The 14,987-nt window shown below is 40.7% G+C and overlaps 1 protein-coding gene across 1 annotated transcript; it reads right to left on the bottom strand.

Moving 5' to 3' along the window:
- Window positions 1-138: 138 nt before the first annotated feature.
- Window positions 139-12,997, bottom strand: LOC115905209 (pancreatic lipase-related protein 2-like). Its single transcript, XM_030951340.1, has 13 exons — window positions 12,948-12,997; window positions 10,162-10,210; window positions 9,201-9,355; window positions 8,091-8,216; window positions 6,471-6,605; window positions 4,580-4,688; window positions 3,787-3,903; window positions 3,589-3,711; window positions 2,503-2,621; window positions 1,691-1,820; window positions 1,386-1,497; window positions 684-851; window positions 139-202 (listed from the first exon to the last, which is right to left on the bottom strand). Exons 1-13 carry the CDS (start codon window positions 12,948-12,950, stop codon window positions 139-141), a joined length of 1,410 nt encoding a protein of 469 aa, XP_030807200.1. The 5' UTR covers window positions 12,951-12,997.
- Between the last annotated feature and the right edge of the window lie 1,990 nt (window positions 12,998-14,987).

The raw sequence follows: 14,987 nt of genomic DNA, 5'->3' as shown, positions 1-14,987 counted from the left end.
TGTTTGCAAAGAACTAAAAAAAAAACCAATGGGAACAACAAATTTTTTTTTAAGTTGCTTTAATTGTGTTTTGTGCCGAGATCTCCATGCACAAGACTGAGGGTTTACTCAGCTGCTATGTCCAGACCTTGGGGACCTCTAGCAAGGTGTAAGTAACTGAGGCTCTCCATATGCCACAGTTCCATGGCCACAAAGAGTTGACCTAGGAAGAAAAACAAAATAAGCTTGAATACAAATTTATCTCTTTTTGCCCAATGAAAAATGAAAGGGTGCAAGCTGTCACCTTGAGGGCTGTCAGTCCAACCCATAATCCCACTGAAGGCTTCCTAATAGCCTGCTGCAAAGATTATTAATATCTGCTATGAATTTCCTTCTTTTGGGGACCAGCTGTAAAATTTGAGGTTTAATATCCTTTATCTTGGTTTGTAATTGTTTTGCTGTGGAAAAGCTAAACATTTCACATTATTTATTGCTGTATTCTTTCCCAGACAGTTATTCCCTCGTGCATAGTCAAACATCTGATTTTTCTGATTATTTTCTGTCTAAAGTGCAATGCCTTGTATTTTCCCTTATTGAAAATCATATTGTTGATTACAAACCATGTGTCAAATTTAAGACCATTTCTCCATCTTTTCTCACAGGGTTTTCTCTTGCCTTCTGACCTCTAAATGGGATACACTCACCTATGCCCATCTGCTCCATGTATTATATTGACTGTTTCTGCTCCCAGTCTTGCCCAGAGCAGAGAGAATATGGCTTTGTTCCAGCGAAATTCAATTTTTGTAGTATTTTTGGGGTTGATTTCAACATCAAGATACTGTGTGTAAACATCATCTTGAGAGAGGTCTCCACTGCAAATAGAAGGAAAAATGGCATCACTAAGTTTAAAAATGGTATCACTAAGTTCAGAGATCAGTGAAATAAATCACATCCTCCACATATTTTCAGGTTTTCCCTTTTTTTACAATAGGAATTTGCATTTTTGGTGTTCTTTGTAAGAGCACAGGGCACTGGACCAGGGCTCTGAATGAGGAGAGGATGAAAAGCAGTACAGAACATTTAAATGTGCCTGTAGCACGAGGCCATGGGGAGGTGACAAGAGTGAGACTGGGGCTGCCCCCAGAGCCCCTGTGTGCTGACTTTGCAGGGATCACTCACCTAGAGTTCAGAAACACAGAACTCATGGAAATGGAGATGCCTTCCACTTCCTTTTCACAACCATCCATCTGCCCTCATGGTTCTTACTTAAGTAATAACTTCCCTATCTGATGTGAAGCAGAATATTTGCAATGCAGGATGAGTCTTAACACTGCTTAAATGTGTGGAAATATGTAGATTAATGCTAGCAGCATTAAATACTGCAGAAAAATATTAATTTAACTTACCTGGCAACTTCATATTCTTTTGAGTTCCCCTGTGTGTTGTAGTAAACCAGGTTTATGTCTCCCCTCGTTTTCTTTACACCAGACAATTTGACAAATACTTTTTGTCTCCAAGCTGCATAAATAAAAACAAAAAATAAATCCAGACTATCACTGGTGAGCTTGACTGCTACACTGCACAAGCCATGTAGCATGTTCAGTCAGGCTATTAGCAGTTATTTATAGAAGCAGCACAGGTGCAGGGCTGTAAATCACATCAAGGCACTTTTCAAACTTGAGAACGACGGTGACAAACCTTCCCCACTTACTAGCAAAAGGCTCATCTGCTGCTGTATTTAAAAAATACTTTTGGTCTACCCTCTTCAATTTTTCTGGGAATCTGTCAGCATAGTGCCCCATCATTGGACATCCCTCCTGTGGACACGGGAAACAGTTTCCCTAAGGAAAATAAGAGCATCAGTTAAAGAGGAATATTATGAAATTAAGGCTCCAGATGCTGTTCTAAACTTGCAAAGCTGTGGCAGTACTGTGTTTTTTCATAACTTAACACCAGAACCTGACAAACTTGTTTTAGATAATGGTTCCTGCACCCAAGAGGGTGCAGAATGAGCAGGTTTGGTAATAATGAGCCTGTGTATGGTAATACCCTGAAATCTGTTAGCTCAAATGCTTTTCAGTTAGATTCTAGTGCAAAATACAGGCCAGTTTTACCCTCCTAGTCAAGGGGGACTTGCCTGCACTCACAAATGGGGGAAAATGAAAGGAGCAACGTTCATAAACGTGTTTAGGTGCTCTAATCTGTGCCCAATGCAAACTAGAGAGTCTGGAGGCTCTAAATGTAGGAATTAGTAGGATACATCTAGCTAACTTGTGTTCTCTTTGCATAAAGGCTTGGGGTGGGAATTCCATGAGCTTTCATTTCTGTGCCCAATATTTTGGTGACACCATTTTATGCTCCAGGACTCCTTTTCCAGGGTGGAATAGTGGAACTGCTGTGGCTGTGCTTCCTCCCACCCAGCCACTCCATGGGACCCCAGCCACCAGCATCCAAGTGCTGGCTGCTCCAGAGACCTGGAACATTTGCTTTGCACCCCAGCCCTTCCTGGGCGGAAATACTTACTTTCTGAAAGGCTTCATAGGAGTCACAGGGATAGGCAAGGTAACCAGTGGGGTAGAGGATACTTGCAAAATAAAACTCGTGGCTGCGTGAGTGGTGGCACCCCCCAAAGAGTGTAGCATCTGTTAGAAAAAAGGTTTAAAGTGTATGAGCTTTGATAAAACAACCTCCCCTTATCTTCTGCAAGAGTTGCCCTTGTCTCACCATGGAAACAGCTCAGGCACACAACAGAACACCAGCATGGGCCTGTAATAATTTCTTTTTTGGTCTGAATTTCTAGTTGCAGGAGAAATTGTTGGTTTTTTGGTTTTTTTTCTGGAGTATGATGTACCATTATCCTAAGATTTCAAGTGAGGTGCATTGGTTTGCTATGATGTAACAGTTCCTTTTAAGAAGACAGCCATATATACATACATACACATACATACATACATATATATATATATATATATATACACACACAGACATATATATACACATATACACACACACATTATATATACATTTTTTTAATATATTTTTTTAATGAGATGTCATAGCAAGATACCATTTGTTACAGTTTTAAGGGCTTAACAGAGCATGGAGAATCCACCAAACTGTCCAAAATCTCCAAAAATAGAGAAGTCTCATGTTCAGAGGTGAGGCATGTACAGTGCCTGGAAACACTCAGTGCTTTTACCTAATTCATGCCTTAGAGGTGTTGGATGCCCTTTCCAGCACCTGCAGGAAACCAGAGGTGGTGCTGTCATGCCGCTGATTTGGCCTTTCTCAGCCTGGAAAGTCTCCTGCTGGGGTTGTGTGGACCTGCAGACCCCCTGCTTTCTGCCTTTTTGGGGTTTGCATCTGATTTCAAATTACAGGAGCAGAGCTTAGCTGTGCATGACACCTCCTTTCCCTGCAGAGTTCTCTGTGGAACACTGTTCTGTTCCAGCCTTTGTTGTTTCTTACTTCTTTTTTAACATAGGAGTAAACAGGCAAAAAGCAATTTTGTTTTCCTGTTTTCTCCCAAACAATGGGCAATTTTCACCGTTCCATGTTTCAGAGCTGAACAAAAATAAAATATTAAGTGTGTTGGAATTGCATGTTTACCTGCAATGATGGCTTCAAAATCACTTTGTTTCATCTCTGGAATCAAATCAGCGCATCCTGGCATCACAGTTCCTCCGTTTGGGTAAAAGTCCAGGTGCCCAGTGGTGTTATACATCCCAAACCCTGAGACATGCATGGGAAGGTGTCAGTGCCTTGGTGCCCATCCCTGCAGGTGCCCCCTGGCACAGGAGCACTCACCTGCTGCAGGGAAGTGAGCAGCATTGCTGTGGATCACATCAACAAAGTTGGCATCTGTAGGATCCAGTCTCACCTCGGGGGGAGTACCTTCAAAATAGGGCCCAGCAGGGTCTAAACCTAAAAAAAAACCCCAAAATTTATTGGTTGAGGGAGAGAGAGAAGTGTTGCACACATTAACATATCTTTCACCAACTCATGAAATCAGATGTTTAGTTTTGCAAAAGGCAAGCCCAATAATGATGTGAATTCCGAGCTATTTGATATGAATTCCAAGCTATTTTTATAGTGTTGGAATTGCATGTTTACCTGCAATGATGGTTTCAAAATCACTTTGTTGATTAAAAAAAAAGCCAATAATGTGATTTTGTGAACTTTCTGAAAACTTATTCCAAGAGAAGTAAAATTTTTTTTTCAATAGATTATATAATGGTATATTACTAGGAAGGAGGCATTTATTACTCATAGACTTATTACTGGGCTCTAAAGCTGCAAATAGGGAAAACTAAGGGTTCTTGTTGCTTTGTCTTTGGCTTGATGTAACCCAGTGAATGATGGTAATGCTACAAACATGTTAGCTATGCTTGTCCTTCCATTAGAGAGTACTCCTAAACACAGAAAGAAGTTGTAATAATTACCCTGTTTCTGAGAAGCAGAAATTTGGTCTGCTCTCATCACAGGTATCTCCAGCACTGCCAATAATTTAATTCCAGTCTACAGACCAATGTGCTGCAAGTTTTTCCCTTTAAAAACACGCTGCCAGCTCTGCATCTTGGTGAGCAGAGTTTTCCATTACCTGTTATCCGTCGGATGCCTCGGATCCTTCGTCCTGCCTCTCCTGCAGTGTGTGCTCCCAGACTGTGGCCAATTAAATGGATTTCATAAGGGGAGTACCCGAACATTTTCTGACCATTAAAGTGGTGGTGGTGGTGGTAGGAGATAAGAACACAGGCTTTGAATAACAAGCAAAGAGAAGGTCTGACATTATGGGCCTCTGGGAACATCTAGGCCGACTTTCTGCATAGCAAACAGAGGGGGAGTTCCTTGAGTTAATTGCTGTTTAAATTACACTAAGAATTGAGAGAAAGATGATCCCATCTGGAATTTTACATGCATAGTGATGAAGGGTTCACTGCTGTAGTGTTGGCATATGCTTGCTGTATTCCATTATCCTGTGTGACAAAATATGGATCATCTTTCCCATTTGGATCAATGCCTAATGTCATCTTCCATAAAAATGATCTTATTTTTTCGTTATTTATTCTACTTTGCAGCTCTTTTTTTTTTTTTGGCGACATGTCTATTCTCCATGTCTATTTAGAATATGTGATCATATAAAGAATAAGATTTTCACTGCCAAGCTCAGGTGGGGTGACATCCATTCTCCACTTAGCCCGGTCTCAGCTGCGCAAGGTCTCAAGATGTTGTACAAGCTGTACAACATCTCACTGCTGAGATATTTCGCTTGCATTGAAGGTGGAAAGAGAGACAGAGGAGACACATTCATTGAGTTTTGTAGCAACCAAAACCAACAAAATTGCTAATTGCTTCCATTTTTTACATTAAGTTTTGTAATGTGTGTACCAGAATTAAAGCAGATCTGGAGAATGGGCTTGTCTGCCTTTATTGTTAGGTGTCAGATACCTCTGAGAACATTTTACTGCAGTGCTTAGATTTACAAAGCAGCTGAACCTTTCTGACAATGACTCCAGAAATTTTTAAGTTAGGGAAAAGACAAGGAAGTCTAAGCATCATTTATGCATTTTTGTAAGGGAAGAAAGGGTGCCCTAGACTGCACATGATGCAGAAACAGACACAGTAAATAAGAAAATGAACACATCTTCAAATGACCTGATATTTACACATAGAGGAGAAAGATCCAGAAGCTAAATGTGTGAGGCTACACATGATTTTCATGGGAAGGAACAGTAGATTTTGGTAAAGTGTTCTTTGAGCCTCAGGTTCTTGCAAGGTTGGCACTTTGCCTCATGGGCTCTGAACTTCCTCTTGCTGCACTTTAAGATGAACAACTCCTGGCCAGGGCCAAGTCCAGTGCCAGGCAAAATTCTGATTTTCAGCTGCTCCAAGTACCCCTGAGTGTTTCTGAAATCAGTGGGAAATGCTGCTGCACAAACCTTGCAAGTGTTCTGCACTCTGTGTGCAGAAGTGAACACCTGCCTTTGGGAGCACAAGGCTCACAGCCAGGAGGAAGCTGCACAGTTTATGGTGCCTGCAGACAGCAAACATGGAATTATTAAGTAAGGCAGCTCGTTTTGGTGGTGCTAAGCTGAGATATTAATGCACTTCTGGCACGGGTATATAATGCTGGGGAACTCTGGTTAGTGCTGAACTCGCCTCATTTCCGCGGAATGCTGGCTTGCCTGTAACATCATATGGAGATGTTGCCACCTACTGTCTCTAATTAATAGGCACATCTCCTCGGTCTCAGCTTCTTCTGAGTCCTTTGAGGCTGCGAAAAGTCCTCACAGGGCTGGTAATTAGTATAATTATCTGGATCTCAGCTGTACAGCCCTGCCTGACCGTACTGGCCAAGGTTCAAACCCAAGGCAGCAGTGTCACAGCCGCAGCACTGCAGTGAGGAATGGCAGGAGGTGCAGCAGGGAATTGCAGCAGGGTCCTTTACCTGCAGAGCTGTTATGAAATAATAAAGGTGAAGGGTCCTTTACCTGCAGAGTTGCTATGAAATAAGCAACCTCAGCCCCCAGCACGCGGATGTTGTTCACTGCACTGACGTAGGTGCCTTTTGCTCCCTCTTTCCAATCCACAGCAATGCAGTTGATGTTTTCCACCTCCAGTAATAACTGACGTGGGAATACACAAAGCAAAGTATTTAAAGAAAGAAAATAACAATCAGAGATTCAACTTCAACTGGACTAAGGATTAAAATGTAACATAGTAATGAAGTTTCTCATTCTTTACTAAAAGGGACTCCTCACTGTAGCCTGTACCACACTGAAACAACTCTTCTTACAAGACAGAATGTAACAAGCCATTCCTCAAAAAAATATCAATTATGAAAACTGTAATAAAAATATTTTACTTTATAAACAATTTCTATATTTAAAATGCTTCTGAAATGCCATACAGCTGTTCTGTAGAATCTGTGTACAGTATTGTGGCTTTCTTTGAGGGATGTTGGCAGTTTAACTGAATTGTATAAGAAGTATACTGTCTTATTTACCAACTGGGATTAAAACTGTCAAAGTCATGTCAGGCTCAAAAAAATTTGGAGGAGAGAAGAAAGGTTCTATTTCAGCAAAGAAAGCATTGGTCACTTTGGTACTGGGCACAGTCCAGCAGAGATAGTGATTTTTCCAGTGGAAGAATCATGTTAGTCTGCAGTTACAGTTTTCTGTGAATAAGGTTCATTTAAGGTTTGAGATAGAACAAGGAGTGGTAACAAAAATGAATCCATGAAAAACAGCCAAAGGTGAATGGCAAGGAAAGCAGAAGTGAAACTATAACGCATCCTGGACTCACTCCTCTCCTGTGGGGACCATAAGTTTGTAGTGTAGAGAGCCAGAAAGAATTGCTGCTTCTTTTAAATTGAAAAAAAACAGAAAAAGGAAATTTAGTATTTCAGATTAAAAGTGTTGATAGATTTGTGAACAGAAGTAGTGCTGTCAATTTGTGACTTGGTATCCAGTGGTGTCTTTTCCCAGCTTGGCCTTTTCCCTGCCAGCACAGAAGCAGCAGCAGGTAGAGCAGATCTTGCTTGTCTGCCAGAGCCAAGCTACACTCTGCTGGTTTTGTGGGAGCTTCCACATTTCATATTTGAAATGGTTTTTCCACCAGATTCTCTAATCAAACAAAAAGCAAAAATTTTGGTAGTGTTCTTATGTTTGTTTGGGTTTTGTTGTTGTTTAGGTTGGTTTTGTTTTTCTCTAAGAACAAATAGTGGCGAGCCAGGGTTGTATTTATAGACTGTAACTTGAGCTTTACAGTCAGGAGGGCCCTTGGACTGAAGGAAGGCTCAGCTGCTGCCGTGGGAGCAGCTGTGATTTGGTGTCTGCACATGGGTTAGAGGCTGGGGACAGCTCTGCTCAGTTATTGCCTTGATCTGATCTGCAGGGTTTGCAAATGGAAACTCTAGAGGAAAACAGTGTCAGAGAGGACCAAGGGACCTTGATATGCTGCATCTTCCCGAGTGGGAGCACTGGTGTGTGTGAAATTTAATTCTAGTTTTGTATCTTCTGCTGCCTAATGAACTGTAAAATGCATGGTGGGCATTAACGCCTAAAGGATACCGAGAGAGCTCAAGGGAACCAGAGCACAGTGTCTCATACCAAGCACATTTCCACCACCCAGCCTGTTTTTCCAGTGCTGCCAAATCCATGAATGATGAAGGAGGTTTTCCTATGTGAGGAAAAATGTGACTTCTGGATGGTCGAGGAGTTTATCGCCGAGATCACCTATAGGTTAAAAAAAATAAAAGGTTTTATCTGTTCCTACTTTCAAACATTAAAAAAAGTCAGCTAGGTCAGAGCCTCAGGACTAAAGGGACTCTACTTTGACACGACAAAGTCTGTGGTTTTTGGAACTCAGGGACCAAAAATCTCATCTTTCTCAGTTCCACTAAGGTTTCCACAGAAATGGAGCTCTTGTGGTTTTTGCTGCTCCCATCACTCTGCATGAAGGACACTCTTTTGCAGAATATGAAGCAACCTAAAAGTGCCACATGGTCACAGGGTGTCTCTTGGCCTGAGGTGATGAGTTTCTGCAGGGAGCAGCCCACCAGCTCCAAAATTCCTGCTCCAGCTTGTCCTTTGCTGACCTGACCTTTGGCTTCAGTGCTGCTCTGCTTCCAAGCTGCAGCCTGTTTTCCTCATTAGCCACTCCAGAAAAGCTGGAAGAGCTTCATGCAAGGGCTGCATGCAGCAGGGGTGGGGCTGATCTTCACACACTGCTGCAAGCTACTTAATTATCTATTTTTTCTTGAGAATGTTATCTGTCTGTATTGTTTTCAGACAAATACAGGGGCTGTGATGTGAGCTCAGGGAGTTTGGGTGTGGAAGGGCTGTGTCTTAGATCATAGATATGCTAAAGTTTAATGGGAAGTAGTGGAAGCTGTATTTTGATTTATTTTATCAGCACCAGAAGTGCTGAGCAACCTGCTGCTGAGTGTATCCCATGTACTTCAACCTTCCTCAGAGACTTAAATACATGCAAAAGGTAGCCTGCCATAACCTGTATCCTAAATTTCAAGAAAATACCAGGAAACTTCTTCACTCATAACAATTTTTTTTTGTTTTACCCCAAAGTATATTCATTAGTGTACCTTCAAACCAACTTCTGATTCTGACTTGTTCGCCTATGGTGACTGACACAGACTTCGTAACAAGTTAAACAAACGTTTTCAGGTTCAGTCAGCTTTTGATGTTAAAAATAAATGTCACCTGTGAGTTGTTTCCTGTTTCTCTGGTGTAGAGAGAGAAGCTGATGTTCATCTCTTCTGGGGGATCAGGCAAACCTGTCAGAAGCCTCCCTGGTACCCCAGACCAGGGTGGGTCATCTGTGAAACAGCCAAGCCTGGGGTAGCAAACTTCTTTACCTAGAGCAGAAGAAACAACTTGTTTATATGAATGACTCTCTTGCTTGATGACGTGTTTGAGACTAAAGCAGTTTGAAGAACAAAAAACTAAGGGTTTAATTTCATGATTGACTTTGAAATTAATTTTTTAAAGGTCATTTATATGTCCTTTGTGCGTATTGCCTCAAGTGGGAACACAAGCAGAGCTAAATAAACCAAGTAAAGGAGGATAAACCAAGTAAAGACACACACAGTGTTTTCACACCACTTTCTAGGCTTGTAAAAGATTCAGTTCCTTTTAAAAACAGCCTAGTAAGAAATGCTTTTTAGAGTTCCTCCTGCATACCTTCTACTCCAAAGCATTGTGTCTCTGTCATGTGAATGAAGGTAATCTTGTACAAAGAATGATGTATATCCTTCAATATGGTAGTTTTTTCTAGATCAAGTGGGTCTTGTGCTCACTTACACTCATCTTTTATGCTTTAGCATTGGTGTGCTGAGCACCCTGTTGCTGGTCAGTTCTTTGTACAGAGCGGCAATATAAAAACAAATCTTGCATTGCCTTGATAGAAACAGGACATGCAACTCTGAATTTCTCTGTGGATTTTCAGCACAGAGTTATGTCTTGTGCACTCTTAAAAATAAATTTTAAACATAGCAGAGCCTTTTAGCATTAGTTCCATGCACCATAACAGACATTGCCCTACAATGACCCACAAATCATACCATAATTTCAATGGAAAGGAAAATAACAATTATCATCTGCTATGTACCACTTCATCTGAATTCAGTTTCTAGTGGCAGTATTTAAAGATACAATTTCTCACCTGCTACTGTGCCAAGGAGATAAAATGCAACAATCCACATTCCAACAACCTAAAGCAAATTGAATACAAAGGTTAAGCAGTTTATTTCCAGTGTTTAGTCCTTTTTAAAAGAGTGTAACACAAAGAGAAATGCGAAGAACCTGAAGAGGAATAGCCTCACGCATTGGTCTGTGCATATCAGCCAGAAGGAGGCCTGGGGGTCCTGGCAGACACCAACTGACCATAAAACAATGTGGCCCACAGCCAGCAGCATCCTGGGCTGCTTGAGGGGCAGTGTTCCCAGCAGGATGAGGGAAGGGATGTGGATGCCATGGCACACAGAGAGAGGAGCGGCAAGCATTTCTCACAGCGGCTTGTGGGCATTTTTAAAGAGTTGTAAGGATGTGATAACTTGTTAAGTATGAACAATGGGCAAGTGGTGTTTTTCTACTTGTCTGTCTCTTCTCCTCAAAGACAGTGTGTGAAGAAGATGTTTTTGTTAGTTAGCCAATCAAATAGAATCTATCATATCACTCTATAAAAACCACGCAGTTCTCTTTAAGAAACCTTCTTTACTCTTTACTGCCTCCCACCCATTCCTGTGTCATTCTCAGCACAAGAGTTACAAAGGGATCCTTCCCCACCACTCAGATTTGCTGTTCACTGCATTTCTTGCACAGACAATGCTGACTGCTGCTGGAGTCAATCAGATCACAGCATCCTGATTCTTTTTCCAGCTCTGGTGGGAGAGGTGAGGTACAACAAGCACAATGGTGCAAATAACTTGTTGAAGTCTGCACTCTTGGCAGCTTAGGCTCCTCAATGCAAGAAAAACTTTGATCAGATTCCTTTCCTGTACACTTTCCTTACTGGTCTTTTCCATGGCAGAACTTCCATTAATTTCACCTCTTCCCCTCTCGTTTGCCTCAGTCACAATTTCCTCTTCTAGGTTCCTATGGCACCCACATCCCAATTCCAACGTACTGCTTTACTTTTAAACCAAAAATATGAGTTGGCACCCCTGGTGACTGGGATAGCTCATTAGAAATATTAAGAAAAAGTGGTAAAATGTGTAGTTATAATCTCACTATGTGCATAGCACTCTCCCAGGGATGTTTTTACACATGTGAGAAAGTCAGAAACACAACACCCCAGAGGTCCCTGACACTACAAAATGCTTTCAGAAACAAAGAAGAAACAATTGGGAATTTTACAGAATTTGTCCTTGAAGCCTGTGACACGTGTCAACAGGAGGAATGTGTGATTCACCTCTGGGCTTGTTTTTGATGGAAGTGGGATTACCTGGCTGTAATGACATGGTTTCCTAACAAAGCCAAACAGGATAGGTCAGAGCACTCTCTAATAAACTCTGAAGTCCCTGTTTGGTAAGAGCTTGTTTTGTTTGTGTGTTAGGGCAGAGGAGTGAGGATGAATATCTCAGCAGTGAGCAGGAGCTGCAAACTGCAGAGCTGAGAGGAATCATGAAATTTCCTCAGAAATACAGATCTGATCCTAAATCTCATTTATTGATGTAGTTACCACAGAGGAAAAGTATCTCCTCGAGGAGAGTGGAAAGCAGAGAGGAAGTCTGGCAGTAAAAGAGGAGGGAAAAGGATCAGGAGCTATTCTAAGCAGCTGGTGAAGGGCAGGAGCAGAGAGGTCCCAGCTGTTAGCCAAAAGGAGCAGCTCCATTCAGCTGGAATGTCTGTCAAGGTGCCCATCATCCTGATGAGAACCTGATGACAGTCCAGGAAAATCACAGCTGATGTGGCTCATCAAATGAATTGGAGAGCTCCACAGGATTTCTTAATATTAATGCACAGCCCTCACACCCAGGAGATGGTCAGTCCCTGTCAGGAACACTACAGCAGGAGGGAGAGTAGAATTTCTTTTCAGACCCAAAATCCGAAAGGCAAATAATGATTTAAGGAGATGTGGGAGATCATTGCCAAATAAAAGTGATCAGTAATTTCCTTCAAAGGATCTTCCTCTGAAGGCAGAAAATAGAAATGTACATGTGGCCAGGGAAATCAAAGGAGTAGCAGAAATTTTATCATCTGTGGAATGTTGAGACATTCGGTAATTAAGAGAGCTGTAGTTTAGGTAGAAGATAATTTTTTAGTGAGAAGCCTTTCTGTATCAGCCTACGTTAATGACAAAAAGATTGCAAAGAGGTTAAAAAACTATGCAAAAAGAGTTCAGGCAGCATGCAATTTGAACATTCTTTCACTGGGCATTTGGGAGGCGTAGTGCTGAACAAGAGGAACTGGAAGGACTTGTTTGTGAATGAGAGCTCAGCCTACCCAGGGCTGCTGGCAGGAGGCTGCTCTGTGCTGAGCTCAGGTGCCATCTCCACGCACAGAAAACATGCAAAACCTGCACTAAATATTCCTAAATTGATGTTCAGCCTAGAAAAAAAAAAATTGCAAATATTCCTAGCCTGCCATCCTATCATATTAAAGCTCCACTGGAGCAGTGGTGGCTCCTCACAACAGGACATCAAGTCACCTTCAGGACACTGTTGCTCAATCAGTGACTCATGGGCCACAGCTGGGGCTGGGGAGATATGAGAAAGTCTGCATAATGACTGTCTGCAGTGTATTTTTAAGTCCCACACATGTACCCACACACCTTCCTGAGGACATGCACACAAGCAGGCCCACAGAGCCTCAATGAGAAGCAAGGCCAAATCTCAGGACTTCTCTTTATCAGCATCTTAACCCAATGATTTCATTGCCATAAATACATTTCTTTAAAAATCTTAAACAACCTTTGTTATGTATTGAATTGCTAAGAATTTTACTCACCATTCTCTTATAACCCTTGTTATCTCTTTTTCTGGTGGGCAGGATACAAAAAATGGATGCTGTTTTCTTTAATGAAAATTAAGAGAACTTTATGCTGAAAAAAAGTAATAGAAAATAAATTAAAAATCTGTGGGTAACTTGGTAAAGTGGAAGAAATTATAAGAAAATGGGGGCAAAAAAGAGCAATATTGGTAACTGGGAATTAATGGCAAAAAGTTACACAGATTTCATAGGGAAAATAACAATGTCAACATGTATAATTTATGGGCATTGGAATTAAGGAAAAATATTTGGTGCATGAAAGAATTAAGAAGATACAAATTTTTTTGTCTATCTTTACCAAAACCAGGTGAAATTCACAGCAGGAGAAAAAAGGATTCACAGTGATTCTCTGTTCAGACAAATGTCTTAGATCTGATGTAGAATAGCTGTTGGAGCTGGAAATTCAAAAATCATTGGACTTCAGTAACTCATAGCTGAGATTCTTTATAAAAAGAAATTATCAAAAAAACTATTGGTAATTTTTTTAAAAGGTTATTGATTTGTAAGAAAAGTCTAGACACAGAATTTGAAGGAAATTAATATTATATGAGGTAAAAAACTAGGATGAATGACCTGAGGAATGTCAGACCTGTGGAATTTCAGTCCAGCATCAACCTGAGGCAGAGTAATGAAATTCTCCACAGGGGAGTTTCTCCACTCACTCATGAAAGAAAAATTGTGAAGAACTCTTAAAAGATTAAGCTGTACAATTGAATTCGCTTACATGACATGACAAACTAACTGACAGTCTTATAAGATCAACATTTTAAGCCACATGATACTCAGATTTTAGGAAGATCTCTGCCACTTGATATTTTGATTAAGAAAGTGGAATTATAAACATGCAATACTACAACAGTTAAGTAGATTAAAATTAAACACATGGATTAAGTAGATTAAAAATTGAGTAATTATTGCATTTCAGGCTTTAGTTGGAAGAACTAGAAGGCAGCTCCTGGGTTTACAAGTACAGTTCTTGCTGCTGTGAACCATCACGTCATATAACATATAATGTCATACATCATATCATTATCATATCATATCTCAGAGCTTACCACGATCTGGATGTGATTTTGGGTTTTTAGCTTTTTAGCTTTAGGATTTTTTTTAACTCATTACTCAGGCTGGATCATCACTGACAAAGGTTTTAGAGGAATCAGTTTCTGGCATTACACTGAATGCCAGCTTTCAGCACTGATGTTAACTGGACATGAGCTCAGACTGAAACAACGCTGACATCCAGGCTAAAGTGTAGTAAAAAAGTACAGTTTTTGGATGTAGGATTGTTTTAGGAGTTTGGGGAATTAAATGCTGTCACACTGCATAGCATGTTTGCAGATCTCAGGTGAACATCTGAGGAAGCAGAGAACATCTTTGCAGTTCTGTCTTTTCTCTGCTTGATTTCTTTCTTATTTTTCAGCAGTTTGGCTCAGCATTCTGTTAAAATTGTAAATCAATACAAAGGAGGAGAACCCATCCAGAGTTTAACATATAAGCTTTGGATATAGGAGATGTAGGTTAAATTTCTTGTTCTCCCAGCAAATTCTTGCATGGCTTTGAGTGCGAGGCGTTTAGAGAGCTACTTGCACACCCAAGTATTGAACATTACTTTAAATGGTAAAATAAAGAAAATGAAAAAAGATTACAATAGTAACTTTAGGCCTCATAATGGGTATCATGTACATATTTATCCTTTATTATATATGTGACTACCTGAAAGTACAATATGATTTTTAGTTGTTTATTTGAATGTAATTTTGTTGTTCAGCCCACTCTGTACAAGCACAGAAAGAATACAATTTTTCCTAGGCACAGCCCACTATTAGTGGCTCAAGCACACTACCTGAGCAGACTATTAAATAACTATCAAATACTCAAAACTGGTGTGCAGAGTACTGAGGAAAATGCTGGTGGTATGGTGTGCTAACTCAGGTAGCAGAGTAATTGGCATAATTGTTAAAGACTTAATTTCATCTCCAGCTCCTCCCCATGGACCCA

Source organism: Camarhynchus parvulus, chromosome 6, assembly GCF_901933205.1.
Source record: "Camarhynchus parvulus chromosome 6, STF_HiC, whole genome shotgun sequence".
Classification (NCBI taxonomy): domain Eukaryota; kingdom Metazoa; phylum Chordata; class Aves; order Passeriformes; family Thraupidae; genus Camarhynchus; species Camarhynchus parvulus.
Note: the sequence above shows the minus strand (reverse complement) of the source record. Positions and strands in the feature narration are given on the sequence as shown.

What these genes read in the sequence shown, in the direction of transcription:
- LOC115905209 (XM_030951340.1), bottom strand. An exon ending in TTTTGAAGCCATCATTGCAG is followed by an intron (nt 2,622 to 3,588) that starts GTAAACATGCAA and finishes TTTTTCTAACAG; the next exon opens with ATGCTACACTCTTTGGGGGG. An exon ending in CCTATGAAGCCTTTCAGAAA is followed by an intron (nt 1,821 to 2,502) that starts GTAAGTATTTCC and finishes TATTTTCCTTAG; the next exon opens with GGAAACTGTTTCCCGTGTCC.